The sequence below is a fragment of the Trichomonas vaginalis genome, chromosome V (genome assembly GCF_026262505.1).
Source record: "Trichomonas vaginalis G3 chromosome V, whole genome shotgun sequence".
In the NCBI taxonomy this organism is placed as follows: domain Eukaryota; phylum Parabasalia; order Trichomonadida; family Trichomonadidae; genus Trichomonas; species Trichomonas vaginalis.
The window spans coordinates 5,977,465-5,989,822 of NC_067207.1; the positions used below are offsets into that span (position 1 = coordinate 5,977,465).

General features: G+C 37.7%; 6 protein-coding genes and 3 pseudogenes across 9 annotated transcripts, besides 1 other annotated feature; 5 read left to right on the top strand and 4 right to left on the bottom strand.

Annotated features, from left to right (window-relative positions):
• Positions 1–9,567: part of a mobile genetic element that runs on past the window's edge.
• Positions 663–863, top strand: TVAGG3_0286220 (uncharacterized protein; the record flags this gene model as incomplete). Its single annotated transcript, XM_051229004.1, has 1 exon — positions 663–863. One exon carries the CDS (start codon positions 663–665, stop codon positions 861–863), a length of 201 nt encoding a protein of 66 aa, XP_051098734.1.
• Positions 892–1,482, bottom strand: TVAGG3_0286230 (uncharacterized protein; the record flags this gene model as incomplete). The annotated part of the gene is made up of 1 exon (XM_001287066.2): positions 892–1,482. One exon carries the CDS (start codon positions 1,480–1,482, stop codon positions 892–894), a length of 591 nt encoding a protein of 196 aa, XP_001287067.2.
• Positions 2,248–3,563, top strand: TVAGG3_0286240 (annotated as a pseudogene). Its single transcript has one exon. A coding segment is annotated over exon 1 (1,316 nt).
• On the bottom strand, positions 3,613–3,876 carry TVAGG3_0286250 (uncharacterized protein; the record flags this gene model as incomplete). Its single annotated transcript, XM_051229005.1, has 1 exon — positions 3,613–3,876. The coding sequence occupies one exon, from the start codon at positions 3,874–3,876 to the stop codon at positions 3,613–3,615; it is 264 nt and encodes an 87-aa protein (XP_051098735.1).
• On the top strand, positions 3,907–4,167 carry TVAGG3_0286260 (uncharacterized protein; the record flags this gene model as incomplete). Its single annotated transcript, XM_001282663.2, has 1 exon — positions 3,907–4,167. One exon carries the CDS (start codon positions 3,907–3,909, stop codon positions 4,165–4,167), a length of 261 nt encoding a protein of 86 aa, XP_001282664.2.
• On the bottom strand, positions 6,960–7,115 carry TVAGG3_0286270 (uncharacterized protein; the record flags this gene model as incomplete). Its single annotated transcript, XM_051229006.1, has 1 exon — positions 6,960–7,115. The coding sequence occupies one exon, from the start codon at positions 7,113–7,115 to the stop codon at positions 6,960–6,962; it is 156 nt and encodes a 51-aa protein (XP_051098736.1).
• On the bottom strand, positions 7,135–7,534 carry TVAGG3_0286280 (annotated as a pseudogene). The gene has a single exon. A coding segment is annotated over exon 1 (400 nt).
• TVAGG3_0286290 (uncharacterized protein) lies at positions 7,985–8,503 on the top strand (the record flags this gene model as incomplete). The annotated part of the gene is made up of 1 exon (XM_051229007.1): positions 7,985–8,503. One exon carries the CDS (start codon positions 7,985–7,987, stop codon positions 8,501–8,503), a length of 519 nt encoding a protein of 172 aa, XP_051098737.1.
• Positions 9,568–9,971: 404 nt separating the features above from the next.
• Positions 9,972–10,624, top strand: TVAGG3_0286300 (annotated as a pseudogene). Its single transcript has one exon — positions 9,974–10,624. A coding segment is annotated over exon 1 (651 nt).
• The last annotated feature ends 1,734 nt before the right edge of the window (positions 10,625–12,358 follow it).

Below are 12,358 nucleotides of genomic sequence, written 5' to 3' on the forward strand. Positions count from 1 at the left end.
TCTTTCCAGATGGAGATATAATGTCTGACAAAGAATATTTGTTGTATTTCTTTGAGTATCTTACGTTTAAATCACCAATTCTAACCACTTTGGTGTCATTGTCTATCTTTTTAACTGTTTCAAACTCAATGTTTGTCATTTCCTGTTCTTACATACAAAATAAAAAAAATATTTTATAAAAAACTAACTTTTTTTTATTTTGTATAAAAGATATGATTTCAGGAATTTTTTTGACGAAGAGTAAAAGTTCACTTCGTCAAAAAATACAGTTATATCATGAAATTTGGTCATTTTTTCACGATTTTCATAGAGTTTTGGCGACTGGGTTTTTTTACCTACTCGCTGTTCTTCACGATTTCAGGGATTTTTTTTACGAAGAGTAAAAGTTCACTTCGTAAAAAATAACAGTTATATAATGAAATTTGGTCATTTTTTTCATGTCAGAAGACTCGAAGGTGCAACACTTCCAAAATACCGACGAACTCAGAAGAGCAGCATGGCAGTATGTTCTTGACAACTTCTTTGAGTTCTCCAGGTACACCTTGGAAAATGCTGAAGAACTCCGACACAGAGAATTTGGAGAAATTGCGCTCCAATACTACCTTGACAAACAAAGGGTAAAATAAGACTAAAAACTTAACGTTTAAAAAGTGACATTTTTAATGAGCTCCGAGTCACCGAGAAAACTTGGTCAGATGTTAGCAGCTTACTTCCCTGAGGAGGATGGAAGCGTTACATACGTAAGGTTCAAAAACAACGAACCTGGAATTGCGTACCAAATTCGCGATTACATGACCGTGGAAGAGTACGAAAGGTTCCTACAAGAGAAACCAGCTCTAAACAACTCAGAAAAGAAAGAATAAAAAGTTTAACTCGTAATTGTTTATTTTTTTACTTGTATGGGCAAGCTGCAAGAATGAAGTCGACTATCTCAGTCTTTGTCTTGACGAGCTGGACGGCTCTTGCGAGTACGTCTGTTTTGCGGTCTCCAGCTGGTGTCTGACCTTCGTAATTGCGCATGTTCTTGAGAGCTCCAACTGTAAATGGTTGTAGGATGAAGAGTCTCTCAGACTGCTTGAGGTAGTCGTCTCTGTCTTTGACCGAATCTGTGGTACGAGTCGAATCGGTCGATTTGAGGGAAGAGACTGAAAGCCTGTCTTCTTCCATTGGAGCTGTAGCATACTCTTTGCGTAAGCGGTTCAGACCTTCTTCGAAGTCTTGGTCTCTCTTCGATTGGGATTGAGATTGGAATTGCTGGGGTGGAGCTTGCTGGAACATCCAAGGGTTGGGGAAGTAAGGCATAAGCTGAGGAGGAGGGTAGTTCGGGAAGCCTTGTGGTGGGTAGTAACCTTGAGGTGGAAATTGGTAGTAATTTGGTGGAAGTACTTGCTGGAACTGAGGTTGCTGAGGAGACTGTTGTGGTTCTGCAGCTTTCGGTTTTTCTGGCTTGGGAATGGACTCGGTTGGTGGGACGTGGGACATTCGTTTGTGGCTTAACCGTCGGACCACAACGATAAAAATCTCTGCTACTAGCAGTACTGCTACTGACAGTAGCAGTACTTTTACTGACAGTAGCAGTACTTTTTCTGACAGTAGCAGTACTTTTACTGACAGTAGCAGTACTTTTTCTGACAGTAGCAGTACTTTTACTGACAGTAGTAGTACTTTATCGTCGAAAACCCTCTCAAATTTTCCTTTTTACTGACAGTAGCAGTACTTTTACTGACAGTAGCAGTACTTTTACTGACAGTAGCAGTACTTTTACTGACAGTAGCAGTACTTTTTCTGACAGTAGCAGTACTTTTACTGACAGTAGCAGTACTTTTACTGACAGTAGCAATGGTCGAGGTCGAACCTACCGACGAGGCAATTTACCTAATTGAAATTAACGAGCTTGTTAAAGACTTCCTCAGGCAGAATGTAAAAGGCAAGCTTGTTAACGGTTGGATAACGGGAAGGGCTGCCTTGAATCTTGAGACTTCGACCGGAATTCCAATTCAAATACCAGAAAACACTCCTTTCGACGACATAAAGCAAGCAAAGAAGGAAGCCATTATAAAGTTCTTTGCCAAGCGTCCTTGGATACTACTTCCAAACAGAGAGAACCCTTTCCCAAGAATGAACCAAATTCTCAAGGGTCTCCTTCACTTCTCGGGTCAGCCGTTCTACATAACCTGTGAAGGCGACATCCAACCAGTTCAGTAAACCTTAACGTTTAGAGTAAAAACATTTTTTTCATTTTTTTGAATGAAGCAAGTTAAATTCGTCCCACACCAATCTCAATGGACCGATGAAGAGTTTCAAGCTATGGTTGAAGGTGTTGAGAACGACATAGACGGCGAACTTGAAGGAGCTCAAATCACAATTGCAACCAAAATTGCAGAAGTCAAGGAACAGATAGCTCCACTTAAAGCTACCAAAGCTACTCTTGACCTCATGGATAGTTACCGTTTAGATGTCAAGAGTGGAATAAGACAATTAAAATTAAAACTTCTAAACTACGAAGCTATACTCCAAAAGTTAGCAGAAATGAGAAGACTTTACCAGAGCTACTTACATGTAAGGGACTTACCTTCAAGCAGTCCGACCAAAGATGAATTTGTTGACATTGTCCCAATTTTGTCCGAAAGTCAGCTCAGATGTTTCGAACTGCTCCCAACATATCCAGAATATGAACGTTTGCCTGAACTCTTCCGCAATCTCAAAAAACGTTTTTTTGGTTCTCATGTTCGAAACTTTTATCGGAAGAGACAACAAACGTTCAGAAGAAGAACAAGATATTATTTTAAACTTGTTGTATGACTTAACTGTCATAACAAGCTTTTTGAAGTAAAACCGTCATTCTCAAACCACTTCATTTTTTCGATGTCCGAACAAGCACCGAAGCCAAACTCGATGGCAGATGTCCTTTCAAGGTTGCCAGACAAGCGCCCAGTTCAACTTCAAATTGTCCAATTGAACGCTCATCTGACAAACACCATTAAGACTATCCAAAGTAGTCTTATGACAGAGATGACCAATCTCAAAGGTGAGTTCCTCATGAACCAAGCTTCCAATGAGAAATGCCTGAACGATTTCGCAGAAACCTTGCGCAATTACGAGAGAGAGAACGAGACCTTGCCAGACATCTCATCTACCGTTTCTTCGAAGAGATAGACGCCATCTGGAAGGTACTCGGAAAGGACAGAACATGCAACACCGTACTTCGTGAGTACCAAATTGAAGAAGGAATTTTCGAGGAAGAAGAGAAACACGAAGAAGAAGAGGAAGAAGAAGAGAAACACGAAGAAAAGGAAGTTTGGGCAACCCTTGTTGCCGATGACGGTTATGAAATTTCACAACCCTACCCATACAAAATCCGCAACAGGGAGACCGGCAAGGTTCTTACCCCAGTCCTCAACAACTTGGGACACTTGAGCCTTACCCTTCGGAATTACGGTACAATTTCCATGGGAAGGCTTGTCGGTATGCAATGGGTTCCAAATCCAGGTAAGAAGACGAAGGTCAGACACATTGACGGTGACAAGCTCAACAACCGTAAGGAGAACCTCGAGTGGTTCTAAGAGTAAAAAAATTTTATTTTAGGGGGAAACCCCGAGTAAATTTAGGTGTTTATTTAGATAAGTAGGTTAAATTAATGGTAATTTGCAAAATTAGTTCCCGACCTTTGAATTGGACTCTTTCGTTATCCCAGTTGCGTAGGAGGTCGTCCCAGAGGAGTTGGTAGAATTGCCAATCCAAGGACGATTTGTCCTCCCAGGCATTGAGGATGTACTGCTCGTAGAGTTTCATGACCTCTGCCTTGCACCAGACACCCTCTCCCTTGGAACGTAAGGCTTCTTCGAAGTGCTCGAATGCGATTGGCTGCTTGACCATCCGAAATGACACTTTTTGTTCGTTTGGTCAATGTTCGTGTCTCGTGCCATAGTCGACGAAAATACAGACAAACAGGTTATATATGAGTTTGAGACCAAGAATGGTGTAACTCGACCTGTCCGATTCAAAGACTCCGAGGGCGACCATGAAATTAAACGGAAATTAGCTAGGAAGGAATATAAAATGGACTGGTCGCACCACCTCCACCTCCACCACCTTTACCTACTTCCTCAAGTAAATAAGCCTTTCACGTTCCCAAGAATTCTCACATTTAAATTCAAATTCGAATAAAAATTTTTTATTTCATGCAATGTTTTATTTCTGTGCCGTCTTCAAGTATGCCCCAGTACTTACGCTTGGAGAGGACATGAACTTCGGTGAAAATTTTGTCCAATTTGAATTGACCCATCTTTTCACCGACCATACCCATTTCAATGAGTTTGTCATACCCTTCTTCGTTCGTCATGAGTGCGTCAATGTTCTCATAGTAAACCACAACTTTCGATTTGACTTCGGAGAAGAATTTGTTGTAGTTGTCAAGGACTGCCTTTGCGAACTGAGGGTACGACCAATGTTCGACAATAGGTTTTAATGTGGTTACTAAGCCATTTTGACCTTGAGTAAATTCGTACTTCAAAACAAAAGGAGAAAACCTTTCAACAAAGTTGTCGACCTTCTCATAGTGTTTACTCTTCATCGTTTGAGGTTTCTTAATGGAATATCCCCATGTCGAATTCATAAGCAATTTGAGTGTCATTGCAAGTTTGGGGTTTGAAGCTTTCCTAATATCATACAGTTGTTGTATGACTTTTCCAACTGTATAGTTCCTTCCCGGGAACTCACCATCTTCGTTTGGAATTCCAGTCGGAATATATTGGACAAACCTCATGTACGCAGCGTTAAGGTCGACATAGTATATTTTTTCGTTTGAGTCGAACTTGTCGCAATGAATCGGCCCAGTTTGTGGAAATTCAAGTGAGTCTCTTATCTTCTGAGAAACTTCTCCTGTTATCTCATAAACATCGTCGAAGCAACCTGTTTCATATAAAACCTTCTGACCTAACTCAGATGCTCTCCAATACAATTTGACGTCAATTGGATGTCTCAATGGAAGTTTGTTTATAGCATCTTGAAGTTCTTGCAACCTCATTGGAAGTTCTTCTGGTTCAGGTTGGTATCCGAACAATCCAACTCCTTGTGGAACTGTGTACTTCTTTTGTACTATAACTTTGTCTGGAACAACTTTTGGTCTTGCTAACAATGAAAAGTTTGTTTCGTCTTTTGGTACAAAAGTTTCTGTCAGCTTGTCATCTGGAATTGGTTCCAACAAACCTTTCTCGAAAAGAATGTTAACAGCTCTGACAATGTTGCACTTGCCTTTTCCGAACAATGGGTTTGTAAGACTTTCGTTCAACATGAAGTGGTTGTGGACAATTACAATCTTCAACCATGGTAAGTCTTTGTCAACAACATAGTCGTCATGTGAAGAACCTTTCTCAGTCGGTATGTTGACTCGGATATTCACATTTGCCAACGGTGCAACTTTTGCCAATTGACCTCTAAGAATGTACCTTGTCTTCACACATGACTCAAGATACTTCATTTTCTCATCTGTAACAAGACCAGAGTTCCTGAGACATGTAAGAATACAAGGTTCATTGACAATTGTTTCAATTGAATTGTAAATTCCATACCTTGTCAAGTCAATGTTAGACTTATTTCTGAACGGGAAGTATCCAGCATGTTGTCTGACTGCTTGAGGGTTAGGTTGGTACCATTCGAACTTCACACTTGCAATTCCTTCAATTGCATTCAAAATGTCTGAGTCGGAGTCAACCATTTGTTCTCTCTTTGTAGTCTTGAAAGCGTCAAGAAGTTGTGCGGCTGTTGTGACATTGCCATGTGCATAGTAAATGTGGCCGTCCAAATCTGTTATGGTCAATCTGAGGTTATATCCTTTCTTATTTCCGTCTTGAATTGCAGCAAGTACACCCATGAAGCCTTCTTTGTTCTTTCCTTCGTCAAAGTTTACTGTAAAGGTTCGACCAGATGTAATTTGACTTCTAACTTCACGATACTTTTCATATGCATATCTTGTTCTTTCCATGGGAGCATGTGTGTCTTCACCTTTTCCTTTTTTCCTTCTCAAAGGATGCAATTGTTCGTCATGTTTCCAGTAGAATCTGGCAAAGCCGTCGTGTCCTTCAACTTGAGGTTCACTAACATCGAAAGGCATGTCCATAAGACGTTCTTCTTCTAACCTCTCTAGTCTGTTTGGATAATTGGCACGTGCTGTTTCCAAATCCATTTCGTAGCGAAGACCAGACAATTTGTCATAGACTTTTATGGGTCTTCCCTTCCTATATTTAAAATTCTTCGAAACTCTCCAACCATATCTTTGCAACTCTGCTTTTATTCTAGCAGATTTTCTATCCATTCTATATGGGGGCATTTTTATAAAAATAAAAAAATATTTTTTTCCTTTACTTTACATAACCGCCTGCTGCCATAAGTCTTTGACGCCAACCCATACCAGCTAATGAAGGTTGACTTGGTTTAGTTTGGAAACTAAACTTTGGTTTTGGTTTATCTTCAGTTTTTTTTTCTTCTTCTATGGTTTTTCGTCACTTTTTGGTTCCTCTGACTTTACCTCACTTGCAGGAACAGTTGTGTCGTCAACATCTTCATAAATATCATATGCCATTTGTTTTTGTTTTCCTTTCAACTTTTTGTGTTTGTTGTAAAGTTTAGAATATTTCGACTCTAAGTCAATGAGATGTTCTATAATGAACTGTTGGTCAGTGAAGTAAACTTTTCCATCTGTTGTCTCGAAAGCTCCTTCAGACTTCAATATTTTATTTGTGAGAGTCTGTTTCTTTTTTGAGATACTAGCCGTTCCATTTTTATGAAAAGTGACTTTGTAGTTAGGGTTTGTATTTCCAGACCTGGCACTTTCTATTATTGAATTTTTCTCTTCATCTGTAAGTTCTTTGACAGGTTTTGACAATGGTTCTGAACTTTTTGTTTGTGGTGTCAAATCTACCGTTTCAACTTCTTCGGTCATTTCATCTCAGTAAAAAATTTTAGTTTGGTTTGTTTTCAACTGGTTGTTTAGGTTTTTTAAGTCGGTCTAAAACTTCCTGAGGTATAGGAAGAACTTGACAAACACGTGGTGGTGTAACTGCTGGAAGCCGACAAATCCATCTTGAACCCATTTGTCTCAATGCTGCATTGTTCATTTCATCTCAATAAAAAACTTTACATTCCCCACGTTTGAGGCGGTTGAGGTTGGTTATTGTTTACCCACTGTTGTGCATGGTTATATCCTCTGTTAAAGAATCTTTCACCTTGGTCCATATAGTGCCCTGCTTGGTTATAGTAGTCATTTGCTTTGTTATAATAGTTTCCTGCTTGTCTTCCTACATTGTCCATCCATCCTTGAACTTTTCCTCTTGTTTCAGGATTTGGAATAAGATTTGTTGCATCTCGTGCTACCTCCCAACCTTTCTGTACAGTTTGTATAATAGGTTGTGCTTTCTCTTTAAGTATACCTAATGTACTCAAAATCTTCCTTCCAATTCCAAATGCACCTCTGGCTATTGTTCCCACTGCGGGTAAAAATCTAGATGACTCCTGCTAATGCGCCAAATAAACCCATTTCTTATGGGTTAAAAATGACGAATTCAAACAAGGACCCTATGTTTCTAAAGCAACAAAGAAAGCACTCATGATAAAAATCTTTAGTTCAACACCAAATGCTTGGTTTATGGATATCTTGGAAAACATTCCGAGTTAGAGAAGATGGACCACCATACTGGCTAATATTTGTTGGTCAAAACACAAGATACTGTGAAGCCATACCATTAGTCCAAAAATATTTTAGATGTGAAAACTGCTTTGACAATATTCGTTGACAAATACCATCCAACAAAACTGACATCTGACTATGAAAGTTCTTTCAAATCAGATGATATTAAAAACTATCTGCGTTCAAAAAATGTAAACCAATATTTCATTGTCGACCAAAACCATTCTGCTCTTGGTGTCATTGACGGTTGTATAAAAATTAAGAGACTTAAACCAACCACAAGGTGGTGAAGCAAATGAAATGTCATATGACGACAAATATAGACACTTCTCCATGGCAAAGATGAGACAAGTTTTAAATATTTACAATAACCGTAAACAAAAAGGTTTGGGAAACCACTCCCCCGAAGAAATGAAAAACAACCCTGACTTAGAGAAAGACTATATATTTAATAATTTAGTCAAAAGAGACAAACAAGAAAGAATGCCGGGCTTCAAACTTCAGAAAGGTGACAAAGTAAAAATAGAAATACCTAAACGCGACCCATATGAAAATACTATTGACTATGACAACAATGGGAACCCGACAGGTACTCACATTCGTGTTCGTAAAAATAGAAGAAAGTATACAAGAGAATATTATGAAGTTTTAGGCAAACATGGCAAAATGTACACACTGCAAGCAGAAGATAAAACTACTATTGTCAGACCTCGTTTCAAACTTGTCAAAGTTCAAGGTGGTATACTTTCAAAGACAGTTCCTAACAAATATAAGACAACTCCTGACGAATATGCTAAAGAAGTTGAAAATGACGACTAAGCAATTCTATACCATGCGTAAACTGTCATGTAAGGTGGCATGTATTCTTTACTTTGTCCCGTTGTTTGCGTATATCCTGAAACGAAATGTGTATGGTTTCCTTCTCCCTGAGTGTCACTCCAGTAACAATTTATAGCAAACTTAACTCGTCTTTAACATCATATCCTTTACCTTTTGTCATTCCTGACCAATCCCAATATCTATGCTTATGCCAACCTGCTTGAGATGTACTTAAATCTATGTAGTGACTGTGTGCAGGTAAATTTTCACCTGAAATCGTTTTACTTCCACCTGTTTCCTTTGAAGAGTTTGCACAATACAAAAACCTGTCGACTATTTGAGTCCAAGTTCCAAAACCAAGTACTACTTCTGGTCTGGTAGAGTTCATTGACGTATAAATAGAACCTATAGGATATACTGTTTGAAGTATTTCTGTCTTTAATGTTTGAAGCTCTGTTTTGTCAGCTTTTTTATCATATAAATCTTGAGCAGTGAATTTAACATTGTTTTCATCCTCCATGACATAGACATTTCTACATCTAGTGTATTTCATCGTCGTTATGTCATCCTCCGATGTTAAACTTGTGGAAAGTTAGGAGGTTTCCAAGTAGTATATCCCCAGTTTCTTCAACCGTTCCTTCAATATTTTCTATACCAACAGTTGTAAAACTTGTATGTGTATGGTTCTTATCTGCTTTCTTTTCAAGGCTAACGTTTAAGTCTGTTATTTCAGAAGATGTATGTGTATGTCCAACGTCACTTTTCCTGTTTAAGGTTTCTTGTAAGTTTTGTAATATTTGCAATGGTATGTGTATGAGTCTTTTTAGAATATTCGTTTTCAGCTCTTGTCACTTCACTTGACATTTTATTGTCAACATATGTTTTGTCTGCTAGTTCAGGATGATGAGTATGTTCTTTCGTTGCATATGTTGCATCTGCTCTGTCATTTCCTTGAACTTTTTCAATGACATACTCTTTGTCAGCTTTGTTGTCAACATCTGCTTTCAAAAGAAGTTCATCTATAGGTTTCTCGTTTAAATTCCTTTTGTTGGATTTATACAGACAGTATGGTTCCTATTGTCTTGAAACAGAAACTCATCTGTCATTGGGTTCATTGTCAGTTTTAAGTTTCCTTCTTTCAATGACTCATATCTTAGAATAGTTTTGAAAAGTTTGTTGTGTTCTTATTTAGAGCTTGCACAATGAGTTGTCGGTTGTGTTGTATCTCTCATAGACGCTGTTTCATTTGACATTTTTATTCTAGATAAAATATGCTTTCAATAGAAAAAGAAAATTCTAGAGTTGCTAACAACTAAACCATTAGATGAACTTTTTACTAACGTCGGTCAAAAGTTTGAGACAGAGACCGTAAAGCATGAAGGCTATCGTTTTGAACTACCATTGAGATGGCTAAGAGACCCATCCGTCACAAAAGCTGTTGGCTTTCGTAGAATGAAGTTCATTTCAGAAGCCATACATGGTTTCCCATTTACGGTCGGTTTTGAAGTTCGATACATAACAAAGAAAAACGTGCGTATGAGAAATTTGAACAGGGAAAACTTTTACAAGTTAGTTTGCTTGTAAACTAGAAAACAACTCTTCAAGCTTTTCAAGAAAAAAAAACGATATCTATCTCGAATATGCAAAAACAGTACAACATTGACGAAGGAGAGTACCATCTCGATATTATATATGACAGGAAAAATGCAACTGTTAAAATCGATAGAATAGAAGACCTTGGAGAAAACGTTTATATTTCTACAAAATATAACAACTTGGCATGGTATAGATTTTTGAGGATGTTAAATCAGCCTGCAGAATATCCAGTACACCCGAACTTTTATGAAGTCGAAAACCCTAATGGAACATATGAAAATGTTTTCGACCAAGATGCTATTATAGTTCATGCTTCATTTTCTGGCGCCCAAAACTCTTTTTTATGCTTGGCAAATGACTTTTACGAAAAAACCTACAAAGCTATATGAACCGCCGAGTGGAAGTATTTCAGACTTTCAAGTATGGTTTACTACAGATGGAAGAAAGAGAATAATTCCATTATACCACGCGTTTTACTTAGAACTTAGTTTCATATACAACTACTATCGAACGGTAAAAATATATATTTTTAATACGGTTGAGGTGTTGGATTTGGTTGCCAACTTGACTGTGGTGCAGGTTCAGGCTGTTGTATAACAGGAGCTTGTTCTTCTGGTTCAGGGTCTTTAGGTATAATACCAACGAACTGACCTACTCTTTTACCAATATTTTTGACACCGTTCCAAATTCCTCTTCCGACAGATTTATATTCCATTCCATATACCTCTTCCAACATTTCGAAAGAAGTTTCCTATTCTTCCAAAGAAACCCATTTTACTATATGTAAAAATCTAATGTCCGCCTAGTCTCTTACGTTTCCTGTTGTTCCATAGCATTCTTTAACTGGAGCTCATACATTCTATTTCTCTCTGGTAGAAAAACATATTCTGGGTCAACTCCTGTGTTCGCGTCATCTGCATAGAGTTGTTTATATTCCACTTCAGGGTTTGTATAAAACTCTTTCCATCTCATATTTGCATACCATGGTGGCAAACCTAACGCAGCGTCATTTGACATGGCAGTTTGCATTTGTACATCTGTTGGCACTTGACCATAGTTTGCCATTGCAGTTTGTATTCTAACTTCATTTGGAATATTCTCTGGTTTGGTTGTCCAGGTTGCTGTGCATTCGCTAAGTTCTGTGCGTCCATTTAATATTAGATAAAAATATCTCTTACGAGTACATATGCTGAACATTTGCTGGCATTGGTTCATCTTCATATTCTCTATATCTTTCTGCCACGTCAAATAAGTAAATGAACACAATGGAAAAAAACCTAAAACAAGTAGTCCTATTTCAAACCAACATTTACTTACCAATAAAATTTCTTTGTTATGACACTTTCTCCGGTTTATAGGACCTCTCTCATATTCTATCTTGTCATATCTAAACTCATAGTCATGTATGTCCCCTAACCATCTCATAACGGTTTCCAAACCACTTTTATCGGATGTAAAGTAAAAGCATGGATGGTTATGTAAAACGTCTAAAGTTTCTAAAGAGTCTCTCAAAGTCCAGTCTACTTGGTATTGAAAATCCCATGTGTTATAGAACGGCGGGTCCACTATAAAGAAAACATTTTCCTTGTCTTTGTATTTTTCATACAACTCTGTCCAATGACATCTCACAAACTCTATACCCTCAGTATATTTTTCTATGTTCTCTTTGAAAACATTTTTATAGTTAAGATATAAAACTTTTGACATAAGTGTTTCAATGTCATGAACTCTTATAGAACCACTATATAATAGTCTAGCAGATATACTATCCCAGTCAATATATTCTGCTTTTTTCAAAACCTCTCTCACAATATTTTTCTTATCTAATGGTATACTTTCCATCTTACCTATAGGTATCTTTTCTTTTAACTCTTTCAATATTTTGTTAGTGTCTGGTATATGTTTGAGACGGTCCATATAGTTGTCGAAGTCATTGCATATAATCTTTGAGTCTGGGAATACGGTATGGCACAAATGGGACATATAGAAACTTCCACCGAACAAATCTACAAATGTTAGACCATTCGGTAGTTTCTTAAGTTCTCTCAATAGAATATCTTTACATCTACTCTTATTTCCAAAGAAGGGTAACGGTGGTTTTGTAAAATTCATTTTATATATATAATAAAAATGTTTTTTCCTGAAAAGTGACAGAAAAGTGACAGATGGAACACATACTTTTGCAGTAAGGACATATGGGGTAGAAATGAGGTTAGAAATGAGGTTAGATCTAACCATCTACCCTAAAATATATTTTTG